This window comes from Bos indicus x Bos taurus, chromosome 2 (assembly GCF_003369695.1).
Source record: "Bos indicus x Bos taurus breed Angus x Brahman F1 hybrid chromosome 2, Bos_hybrid_MaternalHap_v2.0, whole genome shotgun sequence".
Lineage (NCBI taxonomy): Eukaryota > Metazoa > Chordata > Mammalia > Artiodactyla > Bovidae > Bos > Bos indicus x Bos taurus.
Window position 1 is genome coordinate 98278598 of NC_040077.1, and position 19016 is coordinate 98297613.

General features: G+C 36.1%; 1 protein-coding gene across 1 annotated transcript in view; it reads left to right on the plus strand.

The window, feature by feature from the left end:
- CPS1 (carbamoyl-phosphate synthase 1) overlaps nt 1-19016 on the plus strand; it is a 139753-nt gene that overhangs the window by 43245 nt on the left and 77492 nt on the right. Inside the window, exons 10-19 of the mRNA XM_027566563.1 lie at nt 158-296; nt 899-976; nt 2592-2690; nt 4439-4534; nt 7382-7571; nt 8864-9021; nt 10533-10661; nt 13656-13800; nt 15565-15775; nt 17572-17770. Of these exons, the coding sequence (XP_027422364.1) occupies nt 158-296; nt 899-976; nt 2592-2690; nt 4439-4534; nt 7382-7571; nt 8864-9021; nt 10533-10661; nt 13656-13800; nt 15565-15775; nt 17572-17770 (1444 nt within the window). The remainder of the gene's footprint in view (nt 1-157; nt 297-898; nt 977-2591; nt 2691-4438; nt 4535-7381; nt 7572-8863; nt 9022-10532; nt 10662-13655; nt 13801-15564; nt 15776-17571; nt 17771-19016) is intronic.

Below are 19016 nucleotides of genomic sequence, written 5' to 3' on the forward strand. Positions count from 1 at the left end.
ACAATCTGTGATTTTTCTCATGGAGTAATTTTTCACTAAGCAATTGAAACTTTTGAATTTTAATAGGCTTTTCTTACTCTCTATTTTACATCTAATGCATTTATATTATTTTCTTTGCCTTTCCTTTTCTATATTATTTTTCACCTTTTCTATCCAGAGGGCAGAATCAACCTGTTTTGAATATCACAAATAGACAGGCTTTCATTACTGCTCAGAATCATGGCTATGCCCTGGACAGCACCCTTCCTGCTGGCTGGAAACCACTTTTTGTGAATGTTAATGATCAAACAAACGAGGTAAGTGAGTGAAGAGAAATTCAGGAGTTTTAATACTCTGTTTCACAAATACCTTTCCCTTATTTATGTGGGCTTTTCTAGGGTATGTATGTGGAATAATTCTTGTTATAGATTATTTTCCATAGCCCTCTACTTTTTAAAAAAGTAATTTCTTTCTGTCTTATTCCCTTATCAGTTGACTCATTAAAGACCCACAATTTGAGTGGTTAATCAATGACTGTTTTACACATTCATTGCTAATGGGTGATTGGTAGAAGAAGATCTGTTTGGGACCAGTCTATGCAGGTCTCTGCAACTCAACACTGAAGTAGCCTTTGAGAAACCCTTGGAGAAGTAATTTAGGAGTTGGAAAAAAAGAAGATTTGATTGGTTCTGATCAGAGCCTAGAAGGGCCTGAAATGTTATAGAACAGGCTAGTTTTTTTTTTTTTTTTTAAATAGGGGAATTGGCCTATTTTTATTAGTACTGTTTATTTTTAGAACATTCTTAAACTTTTAACTTAGTTTTGAAAATTTGAACTTCATTGTCCACTGATTCATACCTATTCCTGGTTGACACTCATTGTTACTGAATGAATTTCTTCCAATTTCTTATTCCTTTAGGGGATTATGCATGAGAGCAAACCCTTCTTTGGTGTGCAGTTCCACCCAGAAGTTGGCCCAGGGCCAACAGACACTGAGGTATGTCAGAAAGATGAGGTCTATTACATATTAAAATTTTTTAAAATCAGAAATATACTTATGTGAAAAATTGAGAAAACAAAATAAATACCTGGGTGGTGTTGGTACAAATCATTCTTCAAAAGAGTGCTTTGATAATGCCTGTGTTGTTTGAAAAATTTCCCCATGAATATCATGGAGGAAACTTCAATCTTTTTAAAAATTTGAAGTCGGAAAGCCCTTAAGAAACTGTGATTTTTATTTAAATGATTATCATTTTAATATATTTAGTTCTGAAATTTACAATTGTTGCACTATGCAAATGAATTCCCTCTTGCTCTCTGGTTCTCATAACTGAAATGAAATTTTAATCCCCCATCTGTAACTTCACGAAAATCCCTATGGCAACTGGTTGTGTAGCCATAAAGGGAAAATAAACAGCAGCAGGAGCAAGAAGAAGAGCAGGGTTGTGGGGAGTGGGGAAGGTATGCTTGCACACACATATGAGTCAGATGGCTTAAGCAAAGAACCATAAGGAATGCCTAGAGGAGTTTTGTTTTAAATTTAATATTTTTACATATTTGTGTGAGTTTTTGGTTCAGTGTTCAAGAACATCTTTCCAAAAAGGGCTTGTGGAGATATTCAGAGAAGTCTGGGAAGTCTGAAGTGACTCTTCCTCTTGTACATGCTAGGGCCTGCAGTAGTGGTACTGACAATTCTTCCTTGTCAGCAGATGCTCTCAGAAAAGACAGCTAGGCAAAATGAAGAGGAGAAGAGGAATTTTCCCTCTGTAGACTCTACTTCCTCATCCCCGAATTGCCCTTTTCAGATATTTGTATTTTTTTCTTGTTTCAGTATTATTAGGAAAGAACGGTTCTTAATAGCCAAAGTCAGTACAACATTATCCACACTCAAAAATAACATTAGTTGCATACATATACATCTATTGCCTAATGTGTGCTAAATACTTAACTTAAAATTTAGATTATTTGCCTATTATTTGCCTACTTCAGATTAGGAACACTGAAATTAAAATATGTGATATCTGGTCTCACTTAGTTCTTTTTTTCTGCCAAATAGTTGCAAAATGAATATATTTGTTGAAATTTGTCATGTCTAGTGCAACAGTGGAAATAAATTCATTGTAAAGCTTATGAATCTTAGAAATATTTGTATATGTAACACAATCTTTAGAGATATTTTTAGACCTGATAGATAATTTAAAAATCCAGTTATTTCTCACAGTAGGGTGCATAAGTAGTATAGCTTTTCTTTTTTTTTTTTTGCACAGCTAGAGTTTTATTTAGAAGAAGAAAATGCTTCATAATTAAGGGGCTGAAAATGACATTCTCAGAAGGCATTATCTGAAATGTTCATTGTCTGCTGAAAATGTTCTTTTAATAGAATTTGACATGAGCAGTTAGAAGTGTTTATTTGATCTAATTCTTATAGTAATAAATATTTAGTTTTGCTAGCTTTGGCAACCCCCACCCCCAAACAAATATTGATAGGAATACTTATCCTAAAAAGTTATTTGTTGCTTATCTAAAGTTCAAGTTGAACTGGACATACTGTATTTTAAGTGACAATTTTGTGAGTTTTGCAACTTCTAACTAGTTGGCTCTATTTTTTCTAGTATCTGTTTGATTCCTTTGTCTCACTGATAAAGAAGGAGAAAGGAACCACCATTACATCGGTACTACCGAAGCCAGGCCTAGTAGCATCTCGAGTTGAGGTCAGTATACGTGGGCTTCTTTTTGGTGTATGTATTTTGGATTTTCTCTATTGTGTGATGCCTTTATTAAGTGAATGAAGTAAACTGTTTTGATGTCTATGAAAGATGATTGGTGATATTGCAATCATCCGTCATTTTAACAGCTAACTATTTGGTCTATTCTACATGAGTCATTGGATGTTCACTGGAACCTTCATGTTGTGATTTAAAAATCATGTCTTTTAAAGTTCACCTCTTCTAGAACATTTTTAATAAAAATAATTTAATAAGGAGTAAGACTTAATTTAATTTCAAATTTGATGAATTGTCCATTACTCGATAAACCAGAGCCCGATGCGTGCTTGAGATACAGTTCAGACTACAGTCGTTATAATGATCACATTTTTTTAACTAGAAGATCTATTATTTAACATCATGAATGGAATAATATTATTTTACCTCCAAAGAGCAGATAGATAAGGATTAATATAGCCTAAGACTTGAATCCTTATTTGTTTGAATATGTATGTTAATATGAAAAGGTTTCACTCATTTCTTTCAAAGTTAAGGCATACTCACATCATTATTACATAAAATGTAGAAGGCTATAGATGTATTTTTAAGTATATATACATATATATATGTATATATGTGTATTATATATGTACACACACATATATGTATATATAGGTACATACACACATGTACATATATGTATATTTATTATATATGTGTGTATATATACACACACATATATGTAAAATCCTCTTATCATGAACAAAAATAATTGATTTATATGCTTACATAAAATGATAAGTGGAATTAGATAGTTTGTGTTAAAGATTTCTATGACAGCCTCTTTTACTGAGATGGAGAGATTGGAGGTAATCCAGCCACTCAGTGTGGAATCAAACTGTGGGTTCTCCATAGCTAACGAAGCCATCCACCATATAGTGTTTTTCTCATAATATCAGCTCATATTTTTCAGATGCCCTCCTTTTTTAAATGGTGAGGTAAAGGGGAACTTGGGATTCTACATTGCATTACACACAGTAGGCACTCCATTAATACAAACTGTTTCCTAAGTCCTTGTTTCTTGCAGTGACCTAGAACATCTTCTTCCTCTGAATGGCTTGGCAGTTGTGGTTAAAAATAAGCAGTATTATTACTTGCTTGAAGTCATATGTATAACTTGTATGAATTTCAGTATGTAGCTAAAACATGATCTTTTTATTATTGTTTTTTCTGTAAATATTTCTGGATTGAACCACAAAGTAAAGGCAAAATGTAAATATAAAGGTGTTCCTGTTTCCCCTTGCCTTCTGTGTTTTCGTTTGTTAGGAAAGGCTCACAGGCTTGTTTCCATTTATGCCCATTATTTGTCCAGCAGAAACCCACGGAATAATAATACATTTAGCCAAATAAATTTTAAGGAGATTATCTAAAAATTATATATATTATATTTATTATAAGCACATATAGATATACATTTCCATATATATGTAGTTATTTTTAGATATTTATATATGTTTAAATAAGATGTAGACCTCTTCCAAAAATTTTTTGCTTAAGTGAAAGAAGCTTCATGATCTTTGGAAATTGCTTTTGAGATGTTTAAATTATTGATCTTTTTACTCATGTATATTTCAAAACATTGTACTTTAAATCCCCACATAAAGCCTGACAATATAGGTTATTTACCATACTTAAAAATGACTTATTTTCCCATATTAGTAATAAAAGTGATGTCATTTTTTTATTGCTTACAGGTTTCCAAAGTCCTTATCCTAGGATCAGGAGGTCTGTCCATTGGTCAGGCAGGTGAATTTGATTACTCGGGATCGCAAGCTGTAAAAGCCATGAAGGTGAGAGACCATGATCTTTCCTGGAATTAATATACTCCCTTTAATGAGTCTAATTAGTATTTTATAATTTAGATTTATGACACTATCTCTTTTCAAAGTCACTATAATTAATTTCCTTCACTATTCCTTACACATCTTATATAAAAGGAAGTTTGATCACAGACAAGAGTTTTAACTTTCTCAACTGGGCACACCTGCAAATTAAGAAGATTGGATTAATCTCCAAAATTATCTAAGATATCCCTATTTAAACTAAAAACATATAAGTCTACACTATAGATAGTACTTGTTAAGGCAGTGAGCTTTTAAAGCATATTTGTCTTTTGTGTGAAAGAGAACTTGGACATACCTGGTGCTGTAAAGTACTTTGAATGTTCTAAGGGATACTTCAGGCTTCTCTTTGGTTGAAATGGGGAAGATCCAACCAGAGGAGTAAAGGCAACAATGACTTTTGTCCAATCTTTAGAAGTTATTGTGGGCCACCTAATTTCACTATCTGTGACTTGGACTGGATGACCTACCAGGATAGTATAACTGGATTTTCGAGTGGAATAGAGGGTTTAATAACTAAGTTGCTAAGAATATCCTCCCTGTTTCCTCAGTCTCTGGAAATCTTCCCCATCTTTATCATAGTAAAATAAACCTGTAGAAAACTCACTGTACATGTATGCTATTTCTGTTGAAAAACTAACTTGCCTTCTCTTTGGTGTCCTTATTTCCAGAATAGTCCACATTTTAGTGTTAATCAGGCCATCCAAAGGCAATGTGTGCTCTCTGTGACCTTGCCACAGGTTTTGTGGTGTTAAGACACTCTTACAAAGAGACCTGGCTAGGAAAGAGCTACATAGGGAAGGCAGCAAGAGGCCAACCAATATGAAAGATGGCCAAATTTTTCCTTTTTCTCTTTATTTTATTCAGTATTCTATATACAGAGATTTTTCTCCTGACAGATGTCTGTTGAAAATAGACACAGCCCCCTGCCCCAATTACTTTACCCTTCTTTCCATTTGTTTTTATTTTTAATACTCTTCTCCATACACCCATGTGTGTTCACCCACATGCACACAGGCTTTTTTGTACATTTTCTTTTTTTTTTAAAACATGATTAAACAGGTTTCTTTCTTTCTTTCTTTTTTCTTTTTTTTATTTTTAAACTTTACAATATTGTATTGGTTTTGCCAAATATCGAAATGAATCCGCCACAGGTATACATGTGTTCCCCATCCTGAACCCTCTTCCCTCCTCCCTCCCCATACTATCCCTCTGGGTCGTCCCAGTGCACCAGCCCCAAGCATCCAGTATCGTGCATCGAACCTGGACTGGCGACTCATTTCATATATGATATTATAGGCATTTCAATGCCATTCTCCCAAATCATCCCACCCTCTCCCTCTCCCACAGAGTCAAAAAGACTGTTCTATACATCAGTGTCTCTTTCAAAGTGTGCTTTATTTCACAGTTCAGTTCAGTTGCTCAGTCGTGTCCCACTCTTTGCGACCTCAAGGACTGCAGCATGCCAGGCTTCCCTGTCCTTCAATATCTTCCAGAGTTTGCTCAAATCCATGTCCATTGAGTTGGTAATGCTATCCAACCATCTCATCCTCTATTTCACTGTATTGAGGTTAAACTTATCTTTCAATAGATAATTAGTGGGTGTCCAATGGTTAAGATTGGTTAGAACACAATTTAAATGTGTTCAGAGTTTAGAACACATTAAACTAGCCTGCAATTTCTTTATCCTATTTGGTAGTTTTATTATGAACTAATATTTTCATAAGTTGTATTAGTATTTTTTATATGCATTACATCCAAAAGGTGAAGTTATACATTTTAGATGAAGAATAAGAATTAAAGAACATCACAAGTTTTAAGGCACTATTTGAATTTAAGGTAGCATGAAATATATCTCATTTTTCATCCAGACCCTCCCCCTAAGGATATGTAGGGCTTTCAAGGATGATTTCTATACTTTCATTTGAATATTTTGTTGACTTTTTAGAAGAGTTCAAAATTGACATGTTGATGGGTAAAAAAAAAGAACCATCTGGCCATATTTCATAATAATTATTTTACTAACTGTCACCCTTATCCTGGTTTATAAAGTTATTATCCTTAGTACCCTACATGAAGAATTATTTTAGGGGTCTCTCCAGATGTCAGGAATGAGATAGGGCTATGAATATCTTCACACACACATATACACACAAATTTTTATTTTTTCTTTTTTTTGCCATATGGTCATTTTCTTTTTATATTATATGTATAAACAGTTGTATAACGCTCTTTGTCAAAACACTACAGCAGGCATGAAAATCTAAGGAAAATGGAAACCAGCAGAAGGCTCTCAGTGCTTCCAGCTAGATGGGAATACATTATCTTGCATTTAAAGCACATGCTCAATGTTATTTTTCAAGAAACGTTAGAAAAGGAAGCAGTTTTGATGTTGTCTTTTTTCCATTTTATATTTTACTCATTCAGAAAAATTCAGAATATTTTATTCTTTTAGGGTCAATTGAGCCGTAAAGTTGCGTAGTATTTGCGGACCTCTGGTCAAATTCTATAGAAAACATCTCCAGCTTTGCTTGATACAGGTAGTGACAAGGAATTTAGAATGATTGTCATGAAGTAGCAGTTCTTTTTAGATAGTTTTATTTTCAAGAAATTTTCTTTCTTCCTCTCACCAAATGTTTGTCATCTTTTAACTTCCATTCACAATGGTCCTGTTACTGATCTCTGCAGCCCATGGAATAACCTAAAATTTTGTTACCCAATAATACTCTTCATTTGAATTATGACTATTCTCTTTAGATCACGTGTTAAGATTCTAGATCCTTTTGTTTCTTTCAGGAAGAAAATGTCAAAACTGTCCTGATGAACCCAAATATTGCATCGGTGCAAACCAATGAAGTGGGCTTAAAGCAAGCAGATACTGTCTACTTTCTTCCCATCACCCCTCAGTTTGTCACAGAGGTCATCAAAGCGGAACGGCCAGATGGGTTAATTCTAGGCATGGGTGGCCAGACAGCTCTGAATTGTGGTGAGTTCTTTTATTTGCAGAGTTTTGCTTTATGTACCTATATATAACAATTTATTTTAATTTATTTAACATTTGTGCTCTGTGTGTTCATAAAAGCTTTCCTCCGTGTGAGGAAGCTTAGCAAACAGCCACCTGATAATGTCACATGATGATAATTACCAGTTTATTCCCCAGAACAGCTGGGGCACAAAAGGGAAACCTTTTGCTTTAATGCTTTGCGGTGGTTAAGTAGGTTTTTTTGAGTCCCCTCCTCTGTCCCATGATACTGCTTTTCTCTGCTTCCAGTGAAACTCTGAGAACTATTATGAATGAAAAATGAAAATTAACATTGATTAAGTGCTCTGTGCTCTTATGTGTTACATATATTTTCATGGTCACATAGATGAGTCTCTCTATCATCCCTTCACACAACTGCTGAGTCCAAGCTCTGTCCTATTTAAAATGTTTTAAACCTTTAGAAATAGATCATTATTGAGAATCCCATGGCTAGTTCCAGGAAGCAATTGGTGATGTAATGTGTATATCAACTGTAAAAAGCAGCCAAAACTAGACGTCAAGTTAGTGGGAACACAAACAATTTTGATACTTTTTAGCCCAGATAGATACCTACATCAGTGGGATTATTTAAATAAGAGAAGTTCATTATAGAAATAGACTTTCCTTAGAAGGAAAGGAAATATACTAAAATCTTAAGCCTTACAGTAATCCTATGATTTTTATTAATTAGAATAATAATTTTTATTCTGAGAATAAAAGTGAACATACATGTAATAGTAACACCAACAAAGTGCATGTGTGTGCTAAGTAGCTTCAGTCATGTCCGACTCTTTTCGACCCTATAGACTGTAGCCCTCCAGGCTCCTCTGTCCATGGGATTCTGCGGGCAAGAATACTGGGGTGGGTTGCCAAACCCTCCTCAAAAGGATCTTCCTAATCCAGGGATCGAATCCACATGTCTTAAACCTCCTGCATTGGCAGGTAGGCCCTTTACCACTAGTGCCACCTGAAAAGCCCAGTACCAACAAAAACTTTTTGGAAAAAAAAATTCTGAAGATATTTTAGCATCAACAAAATATGTTGCTAAAATGTCTTCAGAATTTTTCTTTCAAAACTTTTCTTTACCCTAAGTATAATTCTTTTGTGGCCAATGGGGGCTTTTTGCAGTTAAGATTTTTTTTTAAAAAGTTGCGTTCAGATATCTGTTATAGAGAACATAAGATATTTTAAAAACAGATTTATTTTGCTTATTTATTATTGTTATGTATTGATTTATTTATTTTGTTGTTCTGTAGGAGTGGAATTATTCAGGAGAGGTGTGCTCAAGGAATATGGTGTGAAAGTCCTGGGAACTTCAGTTGAATCTATTATGGCCACAGAAGATAGACAGCTGTTCTCAGACAAACTAAATGAAATTAATGAAAAAATTGCTCCAAGCTTTGCAGTGGAATCGGTAAGAAATCTTTGTTCTAGAGAAGCAGGGCCATTATGTGTCTTGCATTTAGAGAGAATGATTTGTCATGCTGAAAAATAATAAAGTGTTTTATTTGCATATATTTTCTTCCAGAAATGTGTTAGTACTTCAAGGACACTGTGTATTAATTGCAACATTCAATACTGAAACATTAGGGATGCATATTAATATTTTATTTTATGAAAAGGGAAGCATAAACCCACAGGTGATGTGGTTTATCAATGGCTGAAGTGCCCTGAGTATCAGATCTCCTGAATCAAAACAAAGAAGCATATCAACTTGCAATGCCAAAGTAATTTTTACCTTCTTCCTGGGATTAGTCACACATTTTGTGAGAATGTCCTACAAATGGGAAATGATTGATTTTAAAGTTTTTGTTAGAATGTAATAAACATTTTACAATAAAATCATCTTACAAAAAAGGCCATTGGATCTAATCAGTAATATTTATAATTGAGAAACCTGTGACTTAGTTGTTTAAAGAGGAAAGTTTGTTCTTTATTTCTCTTAATCACGTTCTATAGTGTCCTGTACCTCTTGATAGGCTTTTACCAGATACCAGGAAAAAGTCAGACTTTCTGTGTATCTGTTTTTGTCTGTGACTTTATTCCTGATTTCAGGCATACAGTCAGTGAAATGGGGGTAGTGGAAGCAGTTTCTGATGCAACTTCCCCATTGTAGAAACAGGCAAATCTTCTGGGATAAGGCAGATACTGCTGGGACAACTAAAAATGGGCTATGTGTGTTTTCAGAAAAGAGCATTATCAAGTACATAGCATGTTGCAAAGCTGTCAATCAGGAGTAGTCCCAGGATAGCTCTGCTGAACATTTGGAAAGCTCTTGCTATACATTTATTCTTTCATTGCCCGATTTAATTATGTCCTTGCTTCCTTAGGATGAGAAACAGGCATATGGGAAAGGTGTAATTACACTCCCATTGGTAGTGTAATAATATTCCATGACAGAAAAATATAGCCACCATATGTTGTATTCTGTAAGTTAAAAAACAAAAAAAATTCCAAGCTTCTGGGACCACTCTCTGACTGAACTTGGAAAATGAAAACTCTCATTCTAGATAGCATTCCAGTTAGATTCTGTAGTAGAAAACCTTGTTTTGTTACGAGATGAAGACTTTTACACTGAATGTAAAATTTCAATACGGCCCTCATTCTCAAATGAATGACAATTATTTTGCCTTTGGTCATTATTTCTATTTTTTAACAATTTATCATTAATATTTTTATTAAATTTTAATAAAATTTACCCCAAAGGGATTAGAAAAGAGCCTTCACTGTACATTAAAAAATCCTAAAATTTAACTTAAAATCCTTAAAATAATACTTCTTTCTCAGAAGGCAATGAGGGAATAATTGAACATAGTCTTTTCCCCCAAATAAACTGTCACACTTGAATCACCAGACTCTCTTGGTTGGTATTCTCTGCTAGTGTGGTCAGCATTTACAGCTTTGAGTCCATGTTCTTGTTGACAGATTGAGGATGCACTGAAGGCAGCAGACAACATTGGCTACCCGGTGATGATCCGTTCTGCTTACGCCCTGGGCGGGTTAGGCTCAGGCCTCTGTCCTAATAGGGAGACTTTAATGGACCTCAGCACAAAGGTATGTGTTTTTGCAGACCAAATTCTTAATAAGAAAACTCCCTGATGTACTCTTTCAATTAAAGAAAGTTACACAGATTAAAAAAAAAATGACCTTTTCTCTGTTTATAAATCACTGCCACATCTCTAAATTGTTGTCCAAGATATGACACTTTTGAAATGGAAGTGCAGTGAAGCTATCTTCACTGTACTGTCTACTGATTTCATTGTTGGGCAGCCAATCCAATTCTATCTCCCTCTGCTTCAAAATCTGCTCCAAAACACATATGATGTTAAACTTATTTTAGTGGCTTAAAAAAAAACACCCAGAATATAATATTCCATTTTGCTGTTATGTTTTGAAACAATATGACATGGATGGTGTCCAGTAAGGAAAATATAACATATTGAGCAGCTTAGCTTTACCTCAAATTTAGGTGTCTAAAATAAATATAGTATAAACCTCATAGTATCATGAATGAGTGGTTTCTCTTGCCAACTGCCACACACACATATAAGCAAAAGTGAGATTTGAGTGCTTACAATTTACTTTTCAGCAAAATCACTCTAATGGATTTCTGAATACTTCTTTTCTTAAGTATTAAAGGGAAAATCTTGAGAAAATTCAGATATGCTCCAAAAAATAGATATTAACACAGAAACCATGCTCCATGAGAGCAGTGACTTTTGTTCACATTTAATGGATGTGTTTGTGCCCAAGAGGCTCATATAACTTTCCATGGGGCAGTTATGGATACAAAGCTGACAGAATTATTGTGATGGCTATTCTGGGGGGTGTTGAGTAAATATCAAGCAGAGTTTATACCTTTATCATTACTTTTGAGAGTGAAACAGAAAAGATGATGTCCTTGAATTGTTGTAAGATTTTGAGAATAGATAAATAAAGTTAAATGTACTTAAATAACTGCAGGGCTTCCTTGGTGGTTCAGTGATAAAGAATCCACCTGCCAAACAGGAGACATGGGTTTGATCTTTGGGTTAGGAAGATCCTCTGGAGAAGGAAATGGAAACCCATTCCAGTATTCCTACCTGGGAAATGCTATGTACAGAGGACCCTGGCAGGCTGCAGTCCATGGGGTTGCAAAAGAGTCAGATTTGGGCTTAGCAACTAAACAACAACAAATAACTGCAATGGCAAATTTACATGTCCAAAACATGGACTGAGTTTTTCTAAAGTTGCCAAAACAAACCTCCACAAAGAGAAACATTTCTAATATAAATGTTTCTTGTTTCCATTCTGGACTTTTGAATCATGTATTTAAAGAAAAGATGCTTATGGAGGTATACATTTTTTTCCTCTAGCACATTAGATATTCCTAATGTTTTTAATATTAACAACCTCATTATTACTGTCAATCATGACAATGTATATTTATTCTCAATTAAAAATATTTTTTTACAGTATAAAAGCACTCTGAATATTCAGTCGTCCAAAATATTTACAATGAAGATTAACTTTGGAATGGGATACTTTAAATTATTTATACAGCTAGCTTTTCCTGTGAGAAAAATGATGTATATTGTTATATTCTAAGCAAAAGAATCTGCCTGCAGTGCAGGAGATCTGGGCTCAATCCCTGAATTTGGAAAATCTCCTGGAGAAGGGAATGGCAACCCACCCATATATTCTTGCCTGGAGATCCCATGGACAGAGAAGCCTGGTAGGCTATAGTCCATGGGTTCACAAAGAGTGGGAAACAACTGAGCTACCAACACTCACTTTCAAGCTACCCCTTACTCTCTTGAGATTATATTTAGCATCATTAGAAACTACATTAACCTGATGTAGGTCCCTAAATTATCTTTGTATAAAATCTGAGACTTGAAAGAAAAAGAAGCTGAGGCAACAATGGAAGCTCATCTTAACTGTCCTTGTGTCCAGTCTGTTGCATTAGAATGCAAAAGGCTTCCCCCATTCATCTCCTTTGTTTCCGAGATTTCTTCTATTAGCAGGTAATCCAAATGATAAATTAATCATTATTAAGTTGTTCACACTGGCTACAGAGTTTCTTAACCACTTTGAAAACCTCATCATGGGTAGCTGTGAGGCCAAAAGTGTTACGTTTTCAAGTGCACATGCTGGAGCCTGCAGTGTTGACTGAGGTTAAAAAAAACAGTGTTGAGGCACATCACAGAATAACTTACGTTGAGTTACTATTTCATTATGGTACCTGCTAATAATTTGAAAAAAATCAGACTACGTTGTCCAGTTGCTTTTATTGCCATCACAAATCAAATCTACTATGAGACAAAGGGACATTTCTTCCTTGGATTTTTCAGCAACTAAATGTCCTAAGGTTAGAGACCACCTCTTTCAGATTTTGGGTTCAGCATTCTACTCAGCAATGGGTACAGAGTAAATAAGGAACGATAATTATACTAATTCATATCTGTTTAATCAAGCATGCATGATCTATGACTCAATATTTAAGCACTTAGGCAGTGATTACCCATAATAATAGCTGCATATGATTCTTCTAATTCCCAAGTTTCATATGCCATCTTGGCTAACTGTTTACAACCATCATCATCTCCTTTCTTCTCCTCATCAACATCAAGTGACTTTTATTGTGTATGTTCTTTACAAAGCATCCTCAGCTATTTTAGAGAAAGAGTCTTTAGACTTATTTTTCCATATTTATTTGCACTTATCACATTTTCTGGTTTCACAGAAGCCTAGCTACTGAAATAATTTCATTTTCCTTTGCCTGATTGCTCAATTATTTTCCCTTTTGCCTAAATTAGTTTGATTTAATGTCATATCAGCACTTTGAATGGCAAGCCTCAATAATATAAATCAAGCATATTCACTGCAGGATGCTATTCCTAGTACCTCACTGATTTTCTGACACATGGTGCCTTCTGGAGCATAGAAAAGGATGGGGACTAGGCTTGAGACTTCAGTGGGACCAGGGTTTAGGCTGGGGCACTTTGCCAAATACATTAAACCTAGTTCCTTTCTTATTCTTCGGTTTCTTTTTTCACCAATTTCCAGGCTTTTGCTATGACCAACCAGATTCTGGTGGAGAAGTCAGTGACAGGTTGGAAAGAGATAGAATATGAAGTGGTCCGAGATGCTAATGACAATTGTGTCACTGTCTGTAACATGGAAAATGTTGATGCCATGGGTGTTCATACAGGTAGGCAAGGAATCTTCAAGCATTATGGTAGTGCCTTCAACTCATGTATCTGATGGCTCAAAGCACTTGTTATTAAGTTCCTTTCTTTAAATTAGTATTCTTAGCGGGCACAATAGTGATACAATTGTATACATACATATTTCACAGGATTCAAAATACTCCCATATTTAATTTCATCTTCACAAAAACTCTCTGAAGTAGGGGATGTATTATTATCTTGATTTCACTTGAGGAAGGGGTTAAACATAAGCAATATAGTGAAGATGGAATATGTAAGACTTGATGTTGAGAAGTAGGGCATGAGATTAAGAAGGCTTAAAGCAGAGTTTTAGTCACCAAGCGAATAAGAAAATAGCCACAGTAAATAGAAATAGACGAAATAAATAGGTTTCTCAGCAAGTGAAGCTAGTTAGACAAGAGGGCAAAGATGATGACTTAGGATTTAGAAATGCTAAATTTGAAGGGTGGGTGGAAATCTCTAAAAGAGGTTTGAGAATATGGAGTTGTAATTCAAGAAAAAGGATAAAAATAAAGAAGTTAATGCAAGGTTATTGGAAGTCTTGGTATAAAGGAAATAGTGGAAACTGGAAGCATAGACTGAGTATTCAAGACCATAGATGTAGAAAGAAAACTAGAGTCAATGATCAAACCCTGGGAAACAGATTTATAGGTGGAAGAAAAATAAAGGATTGGTGTTGAAGAAAAAGAAGGGAGTGATAGTTACCAAGTAAGCCAATGTAGGCACAAGTTTTATAAAAGAGCTTTGATTTTGACTGTAGCAAATACTATGAAAGGTCAAGAATGAGGATTCAATGTTGCTTTTGGATATTTAAGAGAACAGTTTGAATGCAAGGTTGGTTATGTGAGCCATGTGGAAAGGAATTATATGGCTGCGAGTGATGAGTAGAACTGGTAAACTTTCAAGAGGTTTTGTCATTAAGGAATGAGAGAGATGTTTTTTGTAACCATCTGGCAGTTGGGGAAGGGGCTTTTTGAGCTTGTAATGATTAGAGCTTGTTTGTAGGTGGAAAGGATGGTGACTAAGGAATAACATATTGAAGATACAGGGGGCTGTGATGGGAGAGAAGTGAGAAAATGGGAAGGGATGTGATACAGAAAATTGATGGATGAGCCAGTATAGGTGAAGAGGAGTTGATATTTTATGGAAGGAATTAGTTGAGAGATGATTTATGATACAGAGAAGAGAAACTGAAGAAGTTAATGTCAATCGAGTAAGTAGATGACTAAGCCTTGATTGCTGGATACATTTGGGAAAGCTTAGAGTGATTTCTGTAAACATGTCTGAGCTATCATGGCTTCCCTGATAGTTCAGTTGGTGAAGAATCCACCTGCAATGCAGGAGACCCTGGTTTGATTCCTGGGTTGGGAAGGTCCGCTGGAGAAGGGATAGGCTACCTGCTACAGTATTCATGGGCTTCCCCTGTGGCTCAGCTGGTAAAGAATCTGCCCACAATGTGGGAGACCTGGGTTCTATTCCTGGGTTGGGAAGATCCCCTGGAGAAGGGAAAGGCTACTCACTCCAGTATTCTGACCTGGATAATTCCATGGATTGTATAGTCTATTGTCCGAGTAATATAGATGAAACAATCAGAGGGAACGTGCTTTGTATGTATTTCCTTAAGATAATTCTATTCCCAGCAAACCCTTAGCCTATTCTGTGTCTTGGGTCACGCAAATGGATTGTTAAGTCACTGAGCTGGTTTATATATGCTTCCAAATAACAAGTGTTTCCTGGATGTACAGGTGATTCAGTTGTCGTGGCCCCTGCCCAGACACTCTCCAATGCGGAGTTTCAGTTGTTGAGACGTGTTTCAATCAATGTCGTTCGCCACTTGGGCATTGTGGGTGAATGCAACATTCAATTTGCCCTTCATCCTACCTCAATGGAATACTGCATCATTGAAGTGAATGCCAGATTGTCCCGAAGCTCTGCCCTGGCCTCAAAAGCTACCGGGTAAGACCAGAACGATTGACCATGGGTCTGCAGATTCTTTACAGACTGATTTGGAAAAGTGACAGCTAGTGAAAGACTGTGCTGCATTTGCAAATTATAGTCCCCATTTCTGTAGGCTGGCTCCCAGTCACGTCCTCTATGAACGTGGTTATTAATGAGCTTGCTGCCAGATTGAGGCAAATGGTTTTGTGAGCTGGCTTTGTTTGCTGGCTAATCATAAACTAATCAAAATCTGGGTGGTCAAAACCGGCTGTGAAAAATCTGCTTCTTAATTGCACTTTGCAGATGTTGTTAAAAAGTGCAAATTAATCCTTAATTTGAGTCCTCAACTATCTTTGTCAGGTGTATAGCAAGCATTAGACAAAAAATATAGTTCTCTTGACTCAAGGATGTAATACACATTATTTTATTTCAGCAAAACTTCGCAAGACCAAACAACATGTGGTTTGTCTATAGGTAAATCTCACAACTAAAGGAATTTATATCTATTTAACAATTGCTAGCAAGCACAACTGGAAGGAAAAGTAATTAATGCCTTTTGTATCTATTAATATATTTAACATCTGGTATTTAAAATCCATGCCATTTATATGAAAATATATTTACCTCTAAAGGTATTTTGGGGGCTTCCTTGGTGGTAGCTCAGATGGTATATAATCTGCCTGCAATGCAAGAGACCCAGATTCAGTCCCTGGGCTGGGAAGAACCTCTAGAGAAGGGCATGGCAACCTTCTCCAGTATTCTAGCCTGGAGAATCCTATGGACAGAGGCTTTATAGTATGTGGGGTTGCAGAGTCGGATATGACTGAGCAACTAAGCACACACAAAGGTATTTTTATGTAGCAACAGTGTTTCATGGAGTGTGTAAGAAGTTTTGACTTAAGAAAGAGTCAGGGAACCTGAATTATCCTTTTTATTCTTCCACTGACTGTGGAACTTTGGATACATCAATATTGTCTCTGTCATTTTTCTCACTTGTTAGATTGGGAAGTTGTACTAAAGAACTCATATATAATTCTATAGTTCTATGAATTGATTTTTCAAATACAATTACCCAAACTGACATTCCAGAAGAGTATAATCAAGTTTCCAGAATATTAGCTGTGTAAAGAACCCAAAGTTCAAAGATAATTTGGAGACAAAGCAAGGACCCAAACTTTCAAGGACTGCATTTTATGATCATTACATACTCCATTGTTATTATTGTTGATTAGTTGCTAAGTCATGTCCAACTCTTTGCGACCCCATGAACTGTAGCCAGTCAGGTTCCTCTGTCTATAGAATTTTCCAGGCTAGAAAACTGGAGTAGGTTGCCATTTCCTTCTCCAGGGGATCTTCTTGACCCAGGGATCAAACCCGCATCTCCTGCATTGGCAGGCAGATTCTTTACCACTGAGCCAGCTGGGAAGCCATAGTACCAGCTAACTTCACTGTCTTTCCATGTATATATTTTTATAAAAGAATATTCTGTAGATTCTTAGTGAAGGTTATACACAAGTGAGTACTTTATTTATCAAGGAAACTATTGATTTTGGACTGAAAAGTTGAAGGTTGGGAGTTGTAACACTGCATGTCAGGCATAGAGAGTGAACTCTTTTGTGATTCATGCCTCTGTACTTTGTTATGACTCACTATGTTTTATAAGGAGCTATTAAATGTTCATACATAACCAAAAATCAGGTATGCTTTATACCCTGATGTGAAATAATACAAAAATTTCTAAGAAGAGCCAATTTATATTTTGAGCTGTTGTTAATACTTATTGCTGAAAGAAAAAATTGTCTCCTCCTTTACAGTTACCCACTGGCATTCATTGCTGCAAAGATTGCCCTGGGAATTCCACTTCCAGAAATCAAGAATGTTGTATCAGGGAAGACGTCAGCCTGCTTTGAACCTAGCCTGGATTACATGGTTACCAAGATTCCCCGCTGGGATCTTGATCGTTTTCATGGAACTTCTAGCCGAATTGGTAGTTCTATGAAAAGTGTAGGAGAGGTGAGTCCTTAGTTAATTCCTCTAGTTCACTCTTCTCAGTTATTTTGTCAAACCCTTAATGTTTTTGAAAGTCTAAAGTTTCCTTGGTTACTGGGTTCTTGACTGGAAGATACTTCAGTTCAGTTCAATTCAGTTGCTTAGTCATGTCTGACTCTTTGAGAGCCCATAGACTGCAGCACACCAGGCTTCCCTGTCCATCACCAACTCCCTGAGCTTGCTCAAACTCATGTCCATCAAGTCGGTGATTCCAACCAACCAACTATCTCATCCTCTGTTGCTCCCTTCTCCTCCTACCCTCAGTCTTTCCCAGAATCAGAGTCTTTTCCAGGGAGTCAGTTCTTTGCATCAGGTGGCCAAAGTATTGGAGCTTCAGCTTCAGCATCAGTCTTACCAATGAATATTCAGTGTTGATTTCCTTTAGGATTGACTGGTTTGTTCTCCTTGCTATCCAAGGGACTCTCAAGAGTCATTACCAGCACCATAGTTCAAAAGCATCAATTCTTCGGCATTCAGCTTTCTTTATGGTCCAACTCTCACATCCATACATGACTACTGGAAAACCATAGCTTTGACTACAAGGACCTTTGTTGGCAAAGTAATGTCTTTGCTTTTTAATATGCTGTCTATATTGGTCATAGCTTTTCTTCCAAGAAGCAAGTGTCTTTTAATTTCCTGGCTGTAGTCACCATCTGCAGTGATTTTGGAGCCCAAGAAAATAAAGTCCCTCACTGTTCCCATTGTTTCTCTGTTTGCCATGAGGTGATGGGACTGGATGCCATAATCAGTTCAACTCAAATTAGTAAATATTTCCTGAGTTTGTCCCTTGGACTGTAAGGAGATCAAACCAGTCAATTGTAAAGGAAATCAGTCCTGAATATTCATTGGAAGGACAGATGATGAAGCTGAAGCTCCAATAATTTGGGCACCTATGTGAAGAACTGACTCATTGGAAAAGACCCTGATGCTGGGAAAGATTGAAGGCAGGAAGACAAGGGGACGACAGAGGATGAGATGGTTGGATGGCATCACTGACTCTATGGACATGAGTTTGAGCAAGCTCCAGGAGTTGGTGATGGACAGGGAAGCCTGGTGTGCTGCAGTCCATGGGGTCTCAAACAGTTGAACACAACTGAGCTACTGAACTGAACTGAACTACTACATATAAACACTGGAACGATAGAAATAGTGAGTGAGATGTAGATAATGGTGACACATTATCTCCAGCTCGTAAATTCAGAATACATTA